Raw genomic sequence first — 22600 nt, forward strand, 5'->3', positions numbered from 1 at the left:
CCCCGCGCTCAACCACGGCGCTCAGCAGCCCCGGGCCCGCGCTTGGCGCCGCCGCCCCCGCCGCAAGGCCGGGCTCACCGTCGTAGTAGTAACAGACTTTCCTCCGGGTGCCCTGAGTCTGCGCCATCTTGCTCGCCTCCCGGCCCTCCCGTCAGTCCGTCCGGCCGCCCGCCCGCGGCTCCGCACGGCGTCGGACCCGGGGGAGGGGCCATCCCGGACGCCCCGCCCCTCTCCTCGAGGCCGCGCCTATAACCGCGCAGCCCGGGCACCGCTCCAGCCAATCAGCGTGCGCGGGGGCCGGCCCGGAACTCGGCGGGGGGCGAGGGCGGCCCCGAGAAGCGGGCGCGGGCCCCCTGGGCCTGTACCAAGGTCGGCGGGGGGTGGGGGAGCCGCTGGGGACCATACCATCAGTCCCGGGGGAGGAGCCTCTCTGCAAACTTCCGAGTTGGGAGGCCCGCACCCAGAGCAGGCAACTTTGTGATTTTACGGAAAATAGACCGAGGTTTCCATGGGGAAAGTGACTTGAATAAGGTCACTCGGCTAATTGAGTAGGTTGAGTCTAGATTAGAACTCAGGAAGAAAGGAAAACTGCCAGGGGCCTGCTGGAGGACAAGTTCTGTAATAGCTTTACCAATGTTCAGTAGCTCTGATGGTCGACTTTTGTTATATAAAAACTCCATTTTACGCCGGTTATGGTGGCCTTTAATCCCAGCTCTGGGAAAGCAGAAGCAGGTGGATCACTGTAGATCCAGGCCAGCCTGGTCTACGTAGCAAGTTTCAGGACAGCAGAGGCTACAGGAAGACCATGTCTCCAAAACAAAACAAACATTTGTGCACCAGAGGTACTGTAACAAAATGGCAGAACTTGGTATCTCTTTTCTTCTTTTAAATTACATTTATTTCGGCCGGGTTTGGTGGCACTTGCCTTTAATCCCAGCACTTGGGAGGCAGAGACAGGCGGATCTCTGAGTTTAAGGCCAGCCTGTTCTACATAGTGGGTTCCAGGCCAGCTGGGGCTACAGGGAGAACCTCTGTTTCAAAAAGACCAAAAAAAAAAAAAAAAAGTTACATTTATTTATTTATTAGGAAGGTGTTTTCATGCCATAGCATGAGTATGGAGGTCAGAAGACAACTTGCAAGGGGCTGGGAGGGTTGAACTCAGCTCATTAAGCTTGGTGGCAAGCACCTTTGTCCACTGAACTATCTTGGGCCTAGAACTTGGTCTTTCTAAGCCCAAAGCCTACCCTACCCATGCCATCACCCAGAATCACCAAGGAATCTAGAAAGGAGGAAATAGAATTGTCCCATCATTAGGAGAGCAAAGTTTCAGCCTTGCTATTATTGACATTTTAGACTGGAGAATTCTTTGTTATAGGAGCAGTCTATGCATTGTAAATCTTACTGGCATACTTAGCCTCCTTACAAGCCTGTAGCAACCCACAGACACACAGTGACAACCAAAATTCTCTTCAGACATTGCCAAAAGTCTAGGGGTGGCATGTGCAGGGATCTAGATGGAGGATAGTATCATCTCCTCTGCACAGAACCGCTGTGTTAGATCCTGAATCCATCAGTTACCATTACTGAAAGACCAAAGAGCATTGGACTATTAAAATAGCAACCACAATAACCTCACCATTTACTGAAGGGCTTGCTATATACCCAGTATTGTGATGAGTTAACAATTTTTCTGTGCCCCTACAGCCAAGAAAACATTTCTATGTTTTCTTTTGCTGGTTTTTTGTTTTGGTTTTGTTTTGTTTTGTTTTTGGTCTTTTTGAGACAGGGTCTCTCTGTAGCCCCATCTGTCCTGGAACTCACTATGTAGACCGGGCTGGCCTTGAACTCACAGAGCTCTGCCTGCCTCTGCCTCCCAAGTGCTGGGATTAAAGGCGTGTACCACCACGCCCAGCTTAAAAACATTTTTTTTAAAGATGGGACAGTTTAACAGACAGTTGTTAGCTGCCATGTGGGTGCTGGGAATCAAACCAGGTCTTCTGCAAGAACAACCAGTGTTCTTAACCGCTGAGCCACCTCTCCAGCCCCTGAGTTTGGGCTTTTAGTGATAAGGTAGCATAAGATCTAAGAACAGGTAAGGTTAGTATAGAAAAAGGAAAGAAGGCAGTCCAGTGTGGTGGCACAGGCCCAACACTTGGGAAGCGAAGGCAGGCAGATATCTGTGAGTTCAAGGCCAGCCTGGTCTACATAGTAAGTTACAGGCCAGCTGGGATAGGGAGACCCTGTTTCAAAAAAAGAAAGAAAAAGCAAAGAGCTAGGAAACAAACCCTGTTTCCAGATCTATAATGCTGCTTCCCCATGGATTTAGGTGCGTCGGCTTAACTTTTCTAAGACTTCATTTCTCTTTTGCAATTGGGAGAGGATAAGAGAGCAAGTTCACTAGCTCCCTGGCTACACACGATATAAGAGAGGAGGACTCCAATGAGATCATTGAAGCATTTTGTAAAATAAAGAACCAGGCTCATAGACTTAGATGCCTACAGAGGTCAGGCAGGTGGAATAAGTGAAGTTTATACTCAGATATTGTTTGTTTGCATATTTTAAAACTTGGGATTTTCACACCCGTAAAGCAGTATGCCTTTTTCCCTCCTTTATCAAGTGTCCTGCCATTTTCCAGTTTCTTTTTATTTTCCCCCTCTTCATCTTTCTCTTTTTTTAATGAGAACAGCAGCACAAGATCGATGATAAATATCTTCTGACACTTGGTTTTACTATTTAGAATAACAGTGAGAAGAGGGGATTCTGGCAAGGGGAGAGAAAGGTCATACCCATCTAAAAGGAATGACCAGTAGCTCTCTATGAGGACTGGAAAGATCAAGGACCATACCTACCATTTTTCAAGAGAAAGCGGAAATCTAGAATTTTATGCAAAATCTCCCCAGGTTTATAAGTTAACTAAGTCAGTTTATCTTTAAGACAGCAGGGATGCCAGGCATGGAGGTACTCCTTCAATCCCAGCACTCTAGAGACAGAGGCAGGTAGAATACTGGCATTCAAGAGCAGCCTGGTCTACATAGCAAATTACAGGCCAACCAGGTCTACATAGTGAGACTCTGCCAATAAGTAAATAAATAAATGATAAATAACAAGAAAATGAAAAAGACAACAGTTTGAGTAAGAATACTGAGTATTGTGGTGCATGACTCTAATCCCAGCCCTCAGGAAACTGAAACAGGAAAGTCCTGAGTTCAAGGTGAGTCCCTTCTTAGGGCCAGGTTTTGTAGCCCATGTGTTTAATCCCGGCGCTTTCAGGAGCAGATGGAATTCTGTGAGTTCCTAGGCCAGCCAGGGCTGATCTGTATGAGATCGAGGCTAGCCCTCTTGGCCACTTTATATACTATTAAATAAATCCAAAGTAAACACTTATGTGTCATGAATATATAGCTCCAATCACTTGTTTGTTTATAATCTTTCACTCTACAAAAGATTTAATATTAGGGGCTGGAGAGATGGCTCAGTGGTTAAGAACACTGACTGCTCTTGCAGAGGACCCAGGTTCAATTCCCAGCACTCACATGGCAGCTAACAACTGTCTGTAACTTCAGTTCCAGTGTAATTTGATACCTTCTTCTGACCTCCTCAGATACTGTATACATGCAAACAATACACTCATACACATAAAATTTAAAAATATATATATAGCTGGGCGTAGTGGCACACACCTTTAATCCCAGCACTTGGGAGGCAGAGGCAGGCAGATCTCTGTGAGTTCAAGGCCAGCCTGGTCTGTATAGTAAGTTCCAGGACAGCTGGGGCTACAGGGAGACCCTGTCTCAGAAAGACCAAAAAATATATATATAATTAAAAATTTTTAATTGTAACTCTCCCCCAAACGTGAGTGTGTGTATGTGTGTTTTGACTTTTTAGACAGGGTTTCATATAGCCTTGAATGGCTTCAAAATTCACTTTGTAGCTGAGGGTGATCTTGAACTCCAGGCCTTCCTGCCTTGACTTCCCAAGTACTGGTATTCTAGGCATGTCAGCACACCCAGATTGCCTGTGTCTGTGTGTGTTTTATCTACTATACATCCTATGACCTCAAACGTGCCTGGCGCACTAGATATTCAATAAATATTTGCTAAATGAGTATTAAAACATCTTAAGAGTGAATCAAAACATATCTGAAATCACAAACGGCCCTTTGTTTTCTAGCATTTTAGATTTTTTGTTGTTTCTTTTTGACTCTGTAGCCCAGATGACCTGGAACTATGTAGCCCAACCTAGCCTCAAACACAGGTGACCCTCCTGTCTTAGTCTCCAAATGCTTGGATTACAGGTATAAGTCACCACACCCTGCTTAAATATAACCCTTTAAATCAGTAGCTATAAAAAAAATTCTATTGCCCCTTTATAAAGGGAGGTCCTATGTCATACCTACTTCCTAGGAAGTTTCAAGTAAAAGTGGCTTAGAGGAGTAAATAAAGAATATGGTCCTGGGTTAGTGAGATGGCTCAGTAGGTAAAGGGCCTTGCCAGCAAGCCTGATGACCTAAATTGGAGAATCCACATGGTGGAAAGAGAGCACAGACTCTCAGAAGTTATTCTGTGTCCTTCAGGGCATACTGTGGCATGTACCTCCATACATAGACACACACACACAAATAAATGTAAAAAAATAAAAATAAAAAGAGAACAGTGTTCCATATGAAGGGGGTTATAGAGTCCACAGATCAGAATTGGGGGCCTCCTTTGGCTTCTGGCACCACCTGGACTAGAAAAGCTTCAGACATTCACTTACTTATCCTATCTCTCACCCCAACTCAGGTGACCCAGTTCCTGTCTTCTTTTGTTTTGTTTTTTGTTTTCTACTTTTTTTTTTTTTTTTTGAGATAGGGTCTCACTGTGTAGGTCCGACTGGCCTCAAATTCTCTGCCTCTGAAGTGCTGGAATTAAAGACCTGTGCCACCATGCCAGGTCTTCCATCTCCGTGTTTGCTCTTCATTTGTTTCCCAGATGAAATATACTTTAATAATGCTAGATAGTCCCAGTACCTGAAACTGTGATAGATCCAACAGCAACCCCACAGAACAAAGGGAATTCCTCACCTTTATAGACTTGAAAGGAAAAGGGTTTCTAAACTTAGAATGGAGCGGGGAAAGGGGGTTGTCTGTGCTTTAAAGAGTGGTGCAATCTTCTAGACTTTTTTTAAAAATATTTTATTATTTTTATTTTATGTGTATGAGTGTGTTGCCTGCATGTATGTGAGTGCACCTGTGTTGTGCAATGCCTCAGAGGTCAGAAGAGGGCTCCAGATTCCCCTCGGAACTGGAGTTACAGATGGTTGTTAGCCACCATGTGGGTGCTGGGAATCTAACCCAGGTTCTCAGCAAGTGCAATCAACATCCTTAACCACTGAACCATCTCTCCAGCTGCACCCCCACAAGCCTTTTTGCTTATATAAAAAAAAAATGAAACAGGGTAGAGAGATGGCTCAGCACTTGCCAGATAAGGCACACCTTTAATCCCAGCAGTCCAAAGGCAGAGACAGGCAGATTTCTGACTTTCAGGCTGGTCTGGTCTACAATAGCAAGGTCCAGGCCAACCAGGGGAAAAAAGAGCACTGCTGCTCTTGCAGAGGAACTGGTTTCAGTTTCCAGCAGCCATGTGGGGCAGCTCACAACTTCTAACTCCAACTCCAGGGAATCCAATACACTCTTCTGGTCTCCAAGAGCACCTGCATACCTTTGTGCAGACACACACAGACATACCCAAATAAATATGATATCTTTTTTTTTGGTCTTTTTGAGACAGGTTCTCCTGTAGCCCACCTGACCTGGAACTCACTATACAGACCAGGCTGACCTCCCTCTTACAGAGATCTGCCTGCCTCTGCCTCCTGAGTGCTGGGACTAAAGGCATGCACCACCATGCCCATCTTGAAATCTTTTTTTAAAAAATATTCGTATTGATTCATTGAGAGCTTTATATAATATATTTTTGTCATGCCAACCCCCCTGTGTTAGGTTTTTTGTTTGTTTTGTTTTTTAAATTTTTTGGGGGGGGGTCTTTTTTGAGGCAGAATCTCCCAGTAACCTCAGCTGTCCTGGAACTCACTATGTAGACCAGGCTGACCTTGAACTCACAGAGATCTGCCTGCCTCTGCCTCCACTGTGCACCACCACGCCTGGCCTCGAAATAAAATCTTAAAAATAAAACGAGCCTGGCGTGGTGGCGCATGCCTTTAATCCCAGCACTTGGGAGGCAGAGGCAGGCAGATCTTTGTGAGTTCAAGGCCAGCCTGGTCTACATAGTGAGTTCCAGGACAGCTGGGGTTATAGGGAGACCCTGTCTCAAAAAGACCAAAAAATAAATAAATAAATTAATTAATTAATAAAATGAAATAGGAGTTAGAGGAAGATGAGGCCCTAGAGATTTGGGAGTATTGACTATGGTTCTGAGTACCTGATGAAATTCCTTCTGGGTCTCAAGAGAGAATCTTTATCTCGTGCCAGTCATCACTTGGTGATCCTTGATTCAGGACTGGTATCTCTATTCTAGTATCAGAGAAGTTGCTATCCATGTGAACCTGTTTCGCATGCTGGATAGTGAAGGAGGGTCCTGGTTGTTTTTAACAGGAGTTTGAGGTCATCAAAGAGGTCACAGGAATAAAGAATTATCTGAAAGGTCACTCACTCCCCAAAAGTACTTTTTTTTTTTGAGGCAGAGTCTCCCTGTAGCCCCAGCTGTCCTGGAACTCATTATGTAGACCAGGCTGGCCTGGAACACACAGAGATCTGCCTGCCTTGGCCTCCCAAGTACTGGGATTAAAGGTATGAGCCACCAGGTTCATACCAGGGGTTTGCACCATAAATTCCAAATAGTGAAGATTCATTCCAGCTTTGATACAGACATGCACTTAGACAAATTGTAGGTGAAATAACCTTCAGTAACACTGGCCACTCAGTGGGAGAACCTAGGCTATAAGATTCAATAGCAGCCCCAGTTCCCATCTTCTGAATGCCCACTCTCACCCATCAGGAAATCAACTACACAGCAGAAAAATGTACAACCTTCATCAACAGACATTTATTGAGCTTCTGATGTGTGCCAGGCACCAAGGCAGAACATATGGAGATATTAGATTGGCTGCCAGGCCACAAAAGGCTTCTGGATGACCCAAGGAAAGTAAAGTGGTAGACAGCCAGGCATGTGGTGGTCCATGCCTTTAATCCCAGGACTTGGAGGCAAACAGGTCTTTGGGCCATCAGGCCAACCTGCTCTACATAGCAAGTTTCAGGCCAGATGGGGCTATAGGGAGACCGTGTCTCAAAAAAAAAAAAAAAAAAAAAAAAAAGAAGGAAAAGTGATAGAAGCCTATGTCGACCACAAGCCTTTCTCCCCTCTGTGGTCTCAGGAAATGGGAGGGTCCAGAAAGAAACACTTCAGATGGTATCCAAGACACACAGGCTCCACATGTACAAGGCACATGTATAGAACTCACATAACTACAGGACGTGTGTACAAGACAAACACTGTATGGATTCATGTGCAGAGTCCATGTTTGCATAGGCTACATGGATATGCTTCAAGAATTCCATCTCCCCAAGTCAGGGCAGTAGGATGGGGGGAGGTCTTGGGCCACCTAGGCCTTCATGGCTGGGGCTGGTACTGGCCCTCTGTGGCCGTGAAGAAGTCCTCCAGCACACTGCGAAGGTAGTCAAAGGTGGGCCGGTCCTCTGGGCGCTCCTTCCAGCACAACATCATAAGGTGATACAGCTCTTCTGGACAGTTGTCAGGTTGCACCATGCGGTAGCCTCGCTCCAGGTTCTGAATCACTTCAGGATTGGTCATCCCTGGAAGTTCATGGGAGAAAGAATATCAAGCCTCCAAGTTTGGGAAGCCCACAGGCAAGCTGAGGCTATAGTTCAATTTTTTTTTTTTACTTAGAATTTAACCCTGAGCCTTACCTTACATATATATTAGGTAAGCACTCTACCACTAAAATAATACCCCAGCCTATACTTTGGATCTTGAATGTCTCCCAAAAACCCATATGTTGAAAGCCTGCTCTGCTGGCATGGTGGTGCATGCCTTTAATCCCAGCACTCTGGAGGCAGAGGCAGGAGGACCTCAGTGAGTTTGATGCCAGCCTGATCTACATAGTGAGTTCCAGGCCAGCTGGGCTACAGGCAGACTGTCTCAAAAAAGACCAAGAACAGCACTCAGGAGGCAGAGGCAGGCGGATCTCTGTGAGTTCAAGGCCACCTTGGTCTACATAGTGAGTTCCAAGACAGCTGGGGCTACAGGGAGACCCTGTTTCAAAAAGACCAGAAAAAAAAAAAGACCAAGGAAGCATGGTCCCCAGCCCATGGCACTAGTGAAAGGTCATAGAACCTTTAAGAGGTTTAAGAGACCACAATACTCTTCCTCTCTTTACTTCCTGCCATAAGGTAAGCAGTTTGCTACACCACAAGCTTCTCACTAACCTCCCCCAACCATATCATGGAATGGAACCTCTAAAACTATAAACTAAAATGATGAAATGAACCTTTTGTCTTTTCTTTTTTCTGGTCTTTGGAAACAGGGTCTCCCTGTAGCCCTGTTGGCCTGGAACTTGCTATGTAGAGCAGGTTGGATCCACCTGCTTCTGCCACCCAAGTGCTGAGATTAAAGGTATGACCACCACACCTGGCCTACCTCTCTTCTTAAAAAAACAAAAAAGTCATTTATTTATTAGTCAGGGCTAGAGAAATGGCTTAGCATTTAAGAACACTGGCTGTGATCATGTATGATGGTACACACCTTAAATCCCAGCAATTGAGAGGCAGAGACAGGTGGATCTCTGTGAGTTCAAGGCCAGCCTGGTCTACATAGTGAGTTCCAGGCCAGTTGGGGCTACAGAAAGTCCTGGTCTCAAAAAGACAAAAAACCCAAAACACTGGCTGCTCCTACAGCAGACACAGGTTAGGTTCCTGGTACTCACATAATGGCTACCAACTTTTTATAACTCCAGTTCCAGGCAATTCAGTGCCCTCTTCTGGCCTCCTAGGGTAATGCACACTTGTGGTGCACTTACATACATGCAGGCAAAACACTCAAACACTAAAATTATTGGTGTGTTGGGAGGCAGAGGCAGGCAGATCTCTGTGAGTTCAAGGCCAGCCTGATCTACATAGTGAGTTCCAGGACAGCTGGGGCTACAGGGAACCCTATCTCAAAAAGACCAAAAAAATAAATAAATAAAAATAAAATAAAATAAAATAATTGGTGTGTGAATGTGTGTGTGTGTGTGTGTGTGTGTGTGTGTGTAGTGTATACATGCCACGTTGCATGTATGGAAGTCAGAGGACAACTTCCAGAGGACAACTGCTCTCTCCTTGATCTAGGGATCAAAGGCATGTCATCAGGCTTGTATGGCAAGGGTGTTTCCCTCTGAGCAATAACGCCAGCCCCCCTTTCTTCTCTTTAAGTTGATTATCTCAGGGTTTGTTTTCTAATAGTAACAGGAAGCTGAATACTACAAGTGATGTTCAGAGTGTGTAACTGGCAACATATGTAAGCCTATCTGAAGGGATACTGACCTTCATCTGTAATAGAACACGAAGTGCAGTACCTGCTGAGTACCACTTGGAGTGCCTTGGTATAGTTTGCACACTCAATAAAATATATGTTAGCCAGAGGATCTTGACTGAGCTACCGTTTTGAACCTCAGTTTTCTCAGCTGGAAAATGGTTGCTTCTACTTCACTGGGTTGTTATGAGGATTGAATAAGTCAGTGATATGAAGTACTGTTTCTACGTAGGAGATCTTCATAACATGTACCTCTGGTTGTTATTTGTGGGGAATGATGGGGTAGACAGGATGGGAGCCCACAGCCAAGACAGGGGGAAGGTATCTGTAGCTTTGGGACCAGGCACATGAGAGACTGAATCAGGACAAGAGTTCGAGCCAGGACCCAGCAAAGCAAACCCTCTCTGGGGCTGAGAAAGTTCACAAGGAACCTTATGACCCAGATGTAATAAATAATCTTTGGGTTTGTTCCCTTTCTTTGTGATATGATAGTCTATGGTCCCTGTGACAGAATTTCTGGAAGGGAAAAGTTTCACTGAGGAACTCCCAGGTCACAGTGATAACAAAGCCTCCTGTTTCTAAGTTGCCCACACAGCTGCTACAAAGTTTGGCCCTGGATTCTAACCAATAGAGACCCCTCTTCTTTCTGGATTCTAATCAATAGAGAATCCTAGCACTTGGGAGGCAGAGGCAGGTGGATCCCTGTGAGATCAAGGCCAGCCTGATCTACATAGTGAGTTCCAGGCCAGCCAGGCTTACATAGTAAGGCTGTGTCTCAAAAAGACCAAAAACAAACAAACAACAACAACAAAAACCAGCTTCCACTCTGGTGACTCTTGAGAAAAAGAAAAGCCAAGAATGGAAACTTATATTATCCCAGCACTCTGGAAGCAGAAGTTCAAGACCATATTCAGATACATAGTGAGTTCAAGGCCAGCCTGGACTACAAAACAAAACAAGACCTGTATTTGGACTCCATGCTTTAGTGGGCACTACCTACTAGAGCAGAGGAAAATTCTCCAAAGTCCGTTTCTCTTGATTTTGTCCCTGACCTTGAGGCAGTTTGTTGCCCTTTGTTGCCTGCATTCTTCTGTGGAGACATTCTCTACTGTTTGGTCCTATGGACCCAGGCGAAGAATGGTAAGGACCCTGGGCAGGATATCTGCAGCACTACCTTTGAACATTGAAATAGGGCTAGGAAATCTTTTAGCCTCTGACCTGACTCCAAGGTCCCTTTACATTCCTAGGTTCAAATTTCAGCTTTGCTGTCAGCAGGTAGATGCTTCTGCCAGACCAGCCACTGCACTCCACAACTTCCCTACTCTCTCCTGTTCCATTTCCTTTCCCTAGAGGGTTTTTTGTGGTATTTTTGTTTTTGTTTTTTGTTTTGAGACAGGGTCTCCCTGTAGCCCCAGCTGTCCTGGAACTCACTATGTAGACCAGGCTGGTCTTGAACTCATAGAGATCTGCCTGCCTCTGCCTCCCAAGTGTTGGGACTACAGGTATGCGCCACCACCTTTTTTTTTTTTTTTTTTAGCAAGTTCCTTTCAGGAAACTCTACCCCAAGGACCTAGGACCATGCTTGCCTGGTTTGATCCCTAGCCCCTCAAAAACCAGGCATAGTGGTACATGCCTGTAATCCTAGCACCTCTTAGGGAAGTGAGGCAGGAAGATCAGGAGCTCAAAGTCATCCTCAGCTTCATAGAGAATTAGAGGTCAGCCTGACTTACATGAGACCCTGTCTCAAAACAAAACAAAACAAAACAAAACAAAAAAACTGTTGGATGTGCTGGCTCAGGCTTTTAATCCCAGCACTCAGGAGGCAGAGGCAGGCGGATCTCTGTGAGTTCAAAGCCAGTCTGGTCTACATCACAAGTTCCAGGCCAGGCAGGGCTACAGAGTAAGACTGTCTCAAAAAACCAAAATAATATTATAAACAAACAGAGCTGGGCATGGTAGCACATGCCTTTAATTCCAGCACTTGGGAGGCAGACACAAGTGGATCTCTATGAGTTCAAGGCCAATTTGGTCTACATAGCAAGTTCCAGGCCAGCTGGGGCTACAGGGAAACCTCAAAAAGACCAAAAAACAAAACAATAAATAAATAAATAAATAAATAAATAAATAAATAAATAAATAATAAATTTTAAAGTAAAATTCCACCCATGTTAGTTGAACTTGGAATTGAGGGCATTTTCCAGGAGAAAGAGAGCATGTTTGTATAACTCTCTCCTTTTATTTTATTTCTGTTTTTGTTTGGGGGTATTTTCTGTCTTTTTGAGACAGGGTCTCCCCTGCAGCCCCAGATAGCCTGGAACTCGCTATGTAGACCAGGCTGTCCTCCATCTCACAGAGATTCACTTGCCTCTGCCTCCAGAATGATGAGCTATTAAAGCTATGTGCTACCTCCTCCGCCATAGAAAGTTTCAGTAGGAGGACCAGTGTTTAGTGAGCACCTACTACAGGTTCAGACTCTTTCACACAGTCTCTTGTTTCACATGTCAGGAAACTGAGGCTCAGAGGATGATAGAATTTTCCCAAAGTTACTAATTTAGTAACTAATTTAGTACTATTGTACTAGATTACTATTAACTTAGTCTAGTCGAGGCATTTTTTTGATCTCATATTTAACTACTAGGAGTGATCTCTTCAAAGTTAAACAAAAAGAAAGTCAGCTGCCCATCTGGTAAGAAACGGAAGGTGTCTCGCCTCTTGGGCCAGATCCACTTCTATCATACTAGGTGGCCTGTGCAAGAATTAAGCAAAGAACTGGAGTTACTGGGTCAGGGTGGAGGAATTCAGAGACAGAGATGGAAATCAGTGCTGGGAGATGTGGTATCCAGCTGGGGACATTGGGCTCACAAGCCCAAAAGGATCGAGAAGCAACTAGAAGTTTCAGGTTCTGAGTCTGTGAAGAACTGAGTGGGAAGACATGGATTTCCTACCTGCCCCTGTAACCTTTTCAGTTTCCTCTCTCACTAACCTGGATAAGGAATGCGGCCATGGGTGACAATCTCTGTCAGCAGGATCCCAAAAGACCACACATCTGACTTGATGGTGAAGGTCCCATAGTTAATGGCTTCTGGTGCTGTCCATTTAATGGGAAATTTGGCTCCTGGAGGGAGGCAGAGTTAGGTCATCTGGGTGTGCTCAGCCGGGCCCTGGACGTCCCCATATCCTACACCTACCCTCTCTGGCTGTGTACTCATTGTCTTCAATGAGGCGTGCGAGGCCAAAGTCTGCAATCTTGCAGCTCAATGTGTCAGACACCAGGATGTTGGCAGCCCGAAGATCACGGTGGATGTAGTTCCGTTCCTCAATAAATGCCATGCCCTCTGCAATCTGCAGGCCAGAAAGAGGTCATCACTCTTTACCCCTACTGGCTTGTAGCCATACCCAGACCCTTGCCCATCCCCTTACCTGGGCTGCCATGTCCAAGAGTTTGTTGATGGACAACTTGATACCTAAAGGGGTCTTGAGAAAATCTACTAGGCTCCCTGTTGGCAAAAGCAAGAATTGTTGATCCAGATTGTCCAAGAGGAAGCCCCCAGACTGTTCCGTCCCACCTAGGGTCTGGAAGCTGTGCGTGCCAGGTGGAAAGGAAGAAGAAGGAGGAAGAAAAGAGGAGTGTGTGCTCAGGAGAGGATGCTCAACATGTGGGAAGGCGAAGAGGCCTGGGGTGGTGTGGGTGGAGTATCCACAGACTTCTTGTTATCAGTAAGGAATAGGCCCAGCTCCATAGCACCCAGAGCCCTCCATGCTCCACTCTTCTCACTGTTCATCTCCCTCACTCTACCCATCAGAGACAATTTTCAGGTTCTTCGCACAGACAGCTAGACTCTCACTCCAAAGTCTGTTTGCTAAAAATCTCTGCTTGCCGGGCTTGGTGGCACACGCCTTTAATCCCAGCACTTGGGAGGCAGAGGCAGGCAGATCTCTGTGAATTCAAGGCCAGCATGGTCTACATAGTGAGTTCCAAGACAGCTGGGGCTACAGGGAGACCCTATCTCAAAAAGACCAAAAAAAAAAAAATCTTTTCTTTCTTTCATAGTCAGGTTAGAACGCTCTCCTAGGACCTCTCCTACCAGGCATAACAAAATCATTTCAACATCTATATTCCTATGGCATACTGGACCTTCCCTAAGGCACAAACTGATTTTCTCAGTATCCATTACCCCAGTCAGGATTCCCTGGTAGCAAGACCCTTGTTTCATCCATCTGTGCTCCCACCACCCAGTATCCATGTTCCCAGGGCCTACTGAATTGAATAGAATAGAGAGTTGCCTGGGGACCCGAGGGATCACCTCTCTAGTCTGGAGGGCAACTGGGAGAAGACCACGGGTGTAAGATGCTAGGATGGAGTTTGTTGACCATTCATCTCTGCCAAGAAACTAAAACCCTGTATAAGAATGAGAATCAGTGGGTCAGCAGTTAAGCACTGGCTGCTCTTGCAGCTGACCCACAGTTCCCAGCACCCACATGGCAGCTAATAGCCATCTTTAACTCCAATTCCAGGAGATCCAACACCCTCTTCTGACCTCTGTGGACATTGCATGACATGGGTGCACTTACACACATGCAGGCAATAGACTCATACATATAAAATAAAATAAAAAAAGAATGAAGCCGGGCATGGTGGTGCATGCCTTTAAACCCAGCACTCCAGAGGCAGAAGCAGGCAGATCTCTGTGAATTCAAGGCCAGCCTGGTCTACAGAGTGAGTTCAAGACCAGCTGGGGCTATAGGGAGACCTATCTCAATAAAGATCAAAAAATAAATAATAAAAGAATGAGAATCCCCACTACAAGTGCTTAATTAGTCACCAGAGAGAGAGGCCTCACTGGGCCTCACCCAGACACAGCAAACATACAGCCAAGTACTAGCAATCTTTGTTATTATTATTATTTTTAAATAGTCTCACTTTGTAGCTCAAGCTGGTCTGGAACACAGTACCTCAAATTTGCTATGCACCTGCCTCAACCTTCCAAGTGCTACGTTTACAGGAGTACACTACCATGCCCACCTCTGCCATTACTTGATTAGCAGATGGTGTTGATACCAGTTCCAGAAACCCCTTCAAATAAGCCTCAGACTCCTTCCCAACCAGCACACCAAGAAACTGCCAAGGACAAAACCTACTTGATGTTTCCTTTAGCCATGAAAAGCTTGTATCCCTTTCTTCAAGAGGAACAAATCTTGTACTCCAAACAATCTGAGCCAGACAGCAGCAACAAACTCAGGACAGATGGCTGGTCTCTCTTGTCCTCATAAAGACCATATGGGGAAGTTCTTTTGTTAGCATCACTATTTTTTTTTTGAGACAGAGTCTCCCTGTAGCCTCAGCTGTCCTAGAACTCACTATGTAGACCAGGCTGGCCTTGAACTCACAGAGATCCGCCTGCCTTGGCCTCCCAAGTGCTGGGACTACAGGCATGCGCCACCACACCCGGCTAGCATCACTATATATTTTTTAAATATTTTTATTTATTATTTTTATTTTATGTGTATGAGTGTAGCATGTGGGTGCTGGGAATCGAACCCAGGTCCTCTGCAAGAGCAGTCAGTGCTCTTAACAGCTGAGCCATCTCTCCAGCCCCAGCACCACTATTTTTAAATGATATTTACTTAATTATTTGTGGAGGGACATGCACATGCCACAGCACATGTATGGAGGTCAGAGAACAATTTGTAGCAGTTGGTGCTTTACTTCTATCATGTGGGTTCCAGGGATTGAACTCAGGTTCAGGCTTGGCAGCAAGTGCCTTTTCCTGCTAAGCCGTCTTGCCAGTCCTAGAGCCACTATTTTACAGATGAAAAACGTACTTGGGGCAGAAAGAAGTCATGTGATTATCCCAAAGCCATGCAATTGTGAAGCCACAGCTCTAGCCAAGAATTCACTCTTGGCCTTACTAGATCACACTATCATATTTTTAAGGTATAGCATTCTGAGATCCAGGAAGGCATTGGAAGGTCAAAGAAATTGTAGGTCACAGAAGATCAGAATGAATGTTCTTCCAAAGCCTGGACCTTTACCCTGGACCTCCAACCAAACATACCAATTCCCTGAAGTGTCATAGGAGCCCAGGAAAGTTCCTCTAGAAACCCTCAGTACTGAGTTCAAAGAAAGCACATTCTGAGCCGGGTGTGGTGGCCCACGCCTTTAATCCCAGAACTCAGGAGGCAGAGACAAGCAGATCTCCCTGAGATCCAGGCCAACCTGGGGTTACAGAGAAGACCTGTCTCAAGGAAGGAAAGACAGACAGAAGGAAGGAAGAAAGGAAGGAAGGAAGGAGAAGGAAGGAGGAAGGAAGGAAGGAAGGAGGAAGGAAGGAGGAAGGAAGGAGAAGGAAGGAAGGGGAAGGAAGGAAGGAAGGAAGGAAGGAAGGAAAAGGAAAAGGAACTAGCAAATACAGTCCTACCCTGGGTTTTCACCTGGGTAGGTGGGTGACAACAGCGGCCTCTAGCGGCCAAACATGGCAGCGGCACCCACCGTTCTCCATGTATTCGGTGATGATATAGATGGGCTCCTGGGTGACAACTGCATAAAGCCGGACCAACCGCTGGTGCTGCAGCTGCTTCATGAGGTTAGCTTCAGCCAGGAAGGCATCAGGGGACATGCTCCCTTGCTTCAGGCTCTTTACGGCCACCTTCGTATGCCCGTTGTAGTACCCTGGGGAGTGTGGGGGGTGAGGGTTGGAGGAGTTGCAGAGCTCACGCTCTTGAACCAGCTCATGCCCTTGAATAGGCCACTGTGACAGGACAGACATCCGGGGATCCCCTCCCCTCTTTCCCAGCAGTCCTGCGGGCCACACTCACCCATCCAGACTTCCCCAAACTGTCCGGCCCCCAGCCTCTCAACCAACTTCAGCGTCTCCCTGGGCACCTCCCATTCATCCTCCCACCATGGCTTCTGAGGTTTCTGGGTCTGGCAAGGACGGCTCAATCGCGTGCACAGCCCATCAGAGGCATCTGCAAGGACAGAGTAGAAGGGGAGAGCGGTCAGTACTGGAGGACATGAATGTGCACTCTCCCTACCTCTCCAGGTTCCCATTTAGGGAATAGATTGTGGGTCTGGCATCCAACACCTGAGCCTGCAGGACGGAGCACCACACCTCACCCATTGTAGAGGAATGAGAGAGTATTCCTAAAGGCGGTTGGAGGGTATTCCTGAGGACTGGGGGACACTGGCTAATAGGGTAAGCACAGACATTCTCAGAGCTCACTGGTATAATGGCGGACCAGTTCATGTAGGCCGGGAAAAGTTATACGAGGGGAGATGTAGAAGCCACCGTTGTCTAGGTTACGGATCTTGTAATGTTTCACCACCTCGCCCTGGTTCTGGTCGAAGTCCCTGACAGACAGTGAAAAGGATCCTGAAGAAAGGAAGGGAAGCAGGAGGTAGGGGAGAGAAGAGGAGGTGGAGGAGAAAAAGAAAAAAAAAAATAGGAATGGCTATGAATCAGGTGGCTCCACACCTCCTCACCCTGAGGTTCCAGCTGGCAAAGTAGCCGGGGCCGGCACCCTATAGGCCTGCCCACACACCCACAGCCGGGTCCTGACCGAGGCCCCGCCCTCACACCCGTGGCCCCGCCCTCACACCCGTGGCTTCGCCGCAGCGGGGTGGCCCCTTCTCTCACCAGCAGTGCTCTCGCTCTCCCGGATCAGGAAGGATCCGTGTGTGTTCCCTGGCGCCAAAAGCTGCCGTTCTGCGTCCTTACGGCTCAGATTCTTGAAGAACCAACTAAGTAGGGCAGAAGCCAAGGACATCGGTTGTTGGTGCTTTCTTCCGCTATCGCCCTCATTCACACCCTCAGGACCACGCCCTGCTCTGAGAGTCCTACAGGTGCTCCCCATCCCCCCCACGGCGGGTCCCCACTCACGGCTCAGGCTCCAGGCTGTTTGCTTTGGCCACGAAGTTGAAGGGGATGAAGCCTTCCTGGCCGGTGGTCAGGGACTGAGCCTTCCACCATTCACCGCTCCTGTGCCACAGAGACCGTCAGCATGGCTTATGCAGCTGCCCGAGACCCCTCGGAGTTCCCAGTTGGGCCAGGCCACCGCTCCTCCCGTTTCAAACACTATGGAGCTTCATGCTTTATTCCAATGACCCTCACTTCAAGCCCAGGAGGCTCAGTCAGGGACTGCTGGAGGGCTGCAGGACACGTGCCTGTGCACACACAGAGACTAAACACACACACAGACAACACACATATACATGCACACACAGACCACACATACACACAGATCACACACATAGAGACATCTGCACATAGATCACATACACACACAGAGCACACACATGCACACACACAAAGACAACACAACACACACACACAGACAACACACACACATGCACGCTCGCAGAAGCGGGGTTAGTTAGAGGGATACTTACTGTTCCAGAATACGGAGCTGTTCACCCTTCTCAAAACCCAGGTCTCCATCATGGGAAGGTTCATAGCTGTGCAGGGCAATAACCAAGTTGTCTGTAAAGACAGGGGGTGTCAAGAGGGACTAGCCTGGGGCTGACAGGAAAAATGAAGTTCTAGAGGTTCAGGGCATGGGACAAGGCTGGGGACAGGTGAACCGTACGTGGAGAGGGGATGAATGCCAACAGCCAAGCATCCACAGGCCCTATGTCCCACACCCTGCTGGATGGAGCTACCTTGCAATGGAGAGGCTGGTGGGTTGCAGCCCTCATAGGTGACCAGTGGGTCCCGGACTTCAGAGCCATTCCGGATGGGCAGCTGTGAGGTGGGGGATGAGAGTAAGGTCAGAAAAAAAAAGACTGGATCAGACCCTGGCTCTCCATCCCTCTGCCTTGCTCTGTTTCTCCCGCCTGGCTGGACCTTATCTCTAAACTTGCAAACTGTGTATATACTTGACCTTGGGAAAGTCCTTTCCTCTCTGGCCTCTTTCTTTCCCTATTCCAGAAGAGATGGGTGTGTGTTGTTTCAAGGACCTTTAGTTGTGGTTCATTTCTTTCTCGGGGTGCACAATCCATCCCATACCCTCTGATCCCATGTTGTCTCTTACCGTGGTCTTGCCATCCAGTGGGACTATGGGATAGTGGCAGTTCTCGCACACATCGATGTTTTCCATCCAGTCGTCTTCAGGGTTTGAGCTGCAGCTACAGCCCATGATCCCTGGAAGAATGGAGAGGGGGCTGAAGAAGCTCCCCCTAGACCTGTTCCCTCAATATCAGACATCCCAGGGTACTGCACTGGAATTTACAAAAGTACCTGAGATTGTCAGCTCAGAGGTCCCCATCCACCAGACACAGAAGGGCTGAAAAGCAGGATTCTAACTTATGACCTGGTTCTCTATGAGCCTTCAGGCCATAAGCAAATTCACACCAGGCCCCAGGCCCAAGGCTAGGCCCCGCCTCCCCACCTGGGATGGGCAAACCGCCATAGGCACCTTTGTAAGTCTAGTTACCCACTTCCTGCCTCCTCACCCCTACCTTTCCCTCACATTGGGGGACTACCTCAAAGATAACACACACTTTGCAAAGGCCTGGGGGAAACCTAAGTTTTGATTCCCTTCTCCATCAGAGAGGGTGTATGTCTCGTCTTAATTACAACTCCCCTGCCCAGCCACCAAAGCTGAGAGACTCCTGCTCCTTAAAGCAGAGTCAGCCTAGAGCCTCTGCCCTACCCCATCCACACCCACACCCACACTTACACCACAGTCTCCTTCAGGGGGTTCCTTCTAACAGGCTTTTCTCACCAACAGAAAACTCTTGTGTGACCCTGTTGGCTATGACTTTTGTTTGCCTGTTTTAGCAGTGGAAACATTTTGTCAAATGAAATCAATTAGAACCCCCTCCAATAGAGCTGTACAAGTGGGACAGTTCTAAGCTAGACAGAGTCGGGCTCCCTCTGAAGTCTCTGGAGTCTCTATGGTACTCGTTTCCCTGGGGCTGCTCCTCAGGACTGCTTGGAAAGCACTGGTCCTCAAAGTACAATTTACCATGCGTTTGCTATACACACACGTAGTATGTGTGTGTACAGGTGTCCACAGAAGCCGCAAGATCCCCTGGAGCTAGAGTAATGCAGTTTTGAGCAGATTTATATTTTTAAAACTATTTTATTTATTATTTTTATTTTATGTGTATGCGCGTATTGCCTGCATGTAGGTAAGTGCATTCGTGTTGTGCAATGCCCTTGGAAGACAGAAGAGGCTGTTGGATCCCCTGGAACTGGAACTGGAGTTACAGACAGTTGTTAGCTGCCATGTAGGTGCTGAGATTCAAACCCAGGTCTTCTGCAAGAACAGTCAGTGTTCTTAACCGCTGGGCCATCTCCCTAGCCCCATGGATGCTTTTTTAACTGCTGAGTCATCTCTCCAGTCAGTCTTTTATCCTTTTGATGGACAGGAGTTCATCAAGAACAGAAGCTATGTGTCACCTGCCTTAAAGCCTGTGGTACCTAGAACTAGTTGTTAATAAATTTCAATAGGTATGTGGAGGGTTAGTGCAGATTCTCCCATCTGCAATGGTCTTAGAAACCATCAAATCTAACCCTTGATTTTTTTTTAATATTTTATTTATTATTATTATTATTTTTTTTTTTTTTTATTTATTTTATGTGTATGAATATATTGTCTGCATGTAGGTAAGTGCACCCTTACAAAAGAACTCAGATGATTAGTTAGCATCTGCTGCTACATCAAATGCCACTACGCCCGGCCGTATTTATTATTATTTTTATTTTATGTTTGTGAGTGTATTGCCTGAATGTATGTGAGTGCACTTCTGAGTCATGCAATGCCTCAGAAGTCAGAAGAGGACTTTGGATTCCTCTGGAACTGGAGTTAAGGACGTTTGTACCCGCCATGTGGGTGCTGGGAATCGAACCCAGGTCCTCAGCAAGAGCAGTCAGTGCTCTTAACAGCTGAGCCATCTCTCCAGCCCCATGATTTAATTTTAATTTTTTTTTTTTTTTTGAGACAGAGTCTCACTTCGTAGCTCTGGCTGGCCTGGAATTCACTATGTACACCAAGCTGACCTCGAGCTCACAGAGATCCTCCTGCCTCTAATTATGAGTGCTGGGATTAAGGCATACACCACCACACCCAGCCTGATTTAATTTTTATTTTTTTGTTTATATATTTATTTTTCAGACAAGGTCTCACTATGTTGCCCAGGCTGGCCTGGAACTTGGGCTCAAGTGGTCCTTCTGCTCAGCATCTCAAGTGGCTGAGAGTACAGGCATGTGTTGTCACACTTGGCTTTGACTTCTGATTTCAGGTAAACGAAGCTACGCCCAGAGAAGTGTATCTAAAGTCCCACATTTGGGGCTGAGCAAAGAAAAAGTTACTAATTTATGCTGGGTCTAAGTGGATGCTGGAGCAGGGGAGGGTATTGGTCAGCAAAATTCCAAAGACAGAATCTGAAAGATCTCACTGAAATAGTAGCCATGTTCTGGACATAGTGGCACATGCCTGTAATCCCACCATTCGGGAGGTAGAGGCAGAATAATCAGAAGTTCAAGGTAACTTCCCACTACACAGAAAGTTTGAGGTTAGCCTGAGCTACACAAAACTCTGTCTTAAAAACAAAACAACAAGCTGGGCGTGGTGGCGCATGCCTTTAATCCCAGCACTTGGCAGGCAGAGGCAGGCAGATCTCTGTGAGTTCAAGGCCAGCCTGGTCTACATAGTGAGTTCCAGGACATCTGGGGCTACAGGGAGACCCTGTCTCAGAAAGACCAAAAAAAAAAAACCCAAAAAAACTCAGCAACAACGAAAACTCTACAACTAGATACAATTAAAAAAAACTAGCGTGAGCTTATTGTATGATTTTGGTGAAACCACTCTTGAAAGCCTCAGTTTCCCTCTTCTGACATTGAGGCTGATCACCCTTTTCTTTTCTTCTGTAGACCAGGTCATCGCCCTTTTCTTCTCATCCTACACACAGTTAGCTAAGTTTACTAGAACTTGGAAGACTTGTTCCAGCTCTCATTCAGCCTCATGCATCCCTGCCTGGGAGAGTGGGAAAATAGGACTGGCAAATAATCCTCTTTGCTTCAAGATCATTTCTTCAACTGAATCACTAACAGCCTCCCACAGATACCAGAAGTCACAATATACATCTTCCTGTGTTTCTTGAACTTAAGCAACGTGGACCTACTATGGAGAAATAATGACAAATGTCCCTGGAACATTAAACTAAATCAAGAGACTTCAGAGTTGTTGGCGATGTAGCTCAGTTGGCAGTGCTTGCCTAGCACACCCTAGGGTCCATCACCAGCATGGAATAAAACCAGGCTTGGTGGTATACACCTGTAATCCCAGCACTGGGAAGGTGGAGGCCAGAGGATCAGGAGTTCAAGGTTACTCTGGGATATAGGAGACCCTGTCTCAGAACCCACAAAAAAAAGACCAAAAAGACCCTCAAGAAAAGAGTAACACATTAGCTCTTCCTTCAACCCCATTACTGGGAGGCCTTGGGGAAAGTGAACATTTGCCGTGCCAGAGTGGGCTCATCTATGGTTATACATGATGTCTTGACAGCTATTATATAATGGCCAGAAACTGACTAGCAGCAGTAAAAGCTCCCAGAAAAAGAGTGAGCATCCTGCCTGTAATTCAAATGGACTTTAGAAAAATGCAGGTTCCACAATACCAGCATTTAGGGTTGCTTTCAGAAAGGCCAAGAAAGGCCATGTATATTGGTACTCACCTGTAATCCCAGCAACTCAGGAGGCAGAGGCAGGCAAATCCCTGTGAGTCAGAGTTTAGTCTGATCTACCTAGCAAGTTCCAGGCAAGCCAGGGTGACAACATAGTGAGATCTTGTCTTTTTTTTTTTTTTTTTTTTTTGGTCTTATTGAGAGACAGGGTCTCCTTGTAGCTGCAGCTGTCCTAGAACTCACTATGTAGGCCAGGCTGGCCTTGGCTTGAACTCACAGAAATCTTCCTGCCTCTGCCTCCCAAATGCTGTGTGCATCGCCACACCTGGCAAGACCTTGTCTTAAAAAAAGAAAAAGGAAAGCCAGGCATGGTGGCGCTCGACTTTAATCACATCACTCGGGAGGCAGAGGCAGGCAGATCTCTGAGTTCAAGACCAGCCTGGTC

General features: G+C 46.7%; 2 protein-coding genes across 2 annotated transcripts in view; both read right to left on the reverse strand.

Annotated features, from left to right (window-relative positions):
* The window catches only part of Hdac1 (histone deacetylase 1), a 38626-nt gene extending 38416 nt beyond the window's left edge, over positions 1-210 (reverse strand). The window contains exon 1 of the mRNA XM_008847957.3: positions 79-210. Coding sequence (XP_008846179.1) covers positions 79-127 — 49 coding nt within the window. The 5' untranslated portion in view covers positions 128-210. The remainder of the gene's footprint in view (positions 1-78) is intronic.
* A 7084-nt stretch (positions 211-7294) lies between these two features.
* Lck (LCK proto-oncogene, Src family tyrosine kinase) overlaps positions 7295-22600 on the reverse strand; it is a 26231-nt gene continuing 10925 nt past the window's right edge. The window contains exons 2-13 of the mRNA XM_008847973.3: positions 18558-18667; positions 18187-18268; positions 17917-18007; positions 17408-17506; positions 17165-17268; positions 16751-16900; positions 16344-16496; positions 16018-16197; positions 12948-13024; positions 12716-12869; positions 12511-12642; positions 7295-7810 (exon numbers count right to left, since the gene is read on the reverse strand). Coding sequence (XP_008846195.1) covers positions 7608-7810; positions 12511-12642; positions 12716-12869; positions 12948-13024; positions 16018-16197; positions 16344-16496; positions 16751-16900; positions 17165-17268; positions 17408-17506; positions 17917-18007; positions 18187-18268; positions 18558-18662 — 1530 coding nt within the window. The 5' untranslated portion in view covers positions 18663-18667 and the 3' untranslated portion in view covers positions 7295-7607. The remainder of the gene's footprint in view (positions 7811-12510; positions 12643-12715; positions 12870-12947; positions 13025-16017; positions 16198-16343; positions 16497-16750; positions 16901-17164; positions 17269-17407; positions 17507-17916; positions 18008-18186; positions 18269-18557; positions 18668-22600) is intronic.

The sequence above is a fragment of the Nannospalax galili genome, unplaced genomic scaffold (assembly GCF_000622305.1).
Source record: "Nannospalax galili isolate Female #2095 unplaced genomic scaffold, S.galili_v1.0 scaffold111, whole genome shotgun sequence".
In the NCBI taxonomy this organism is placed as follows: domain Eukaryota; kingdom Metazoa; phylum Chordata; class Mammalia; order Rodentia; family Spalacidae; genus Nannospalax; species Nannospalax galili.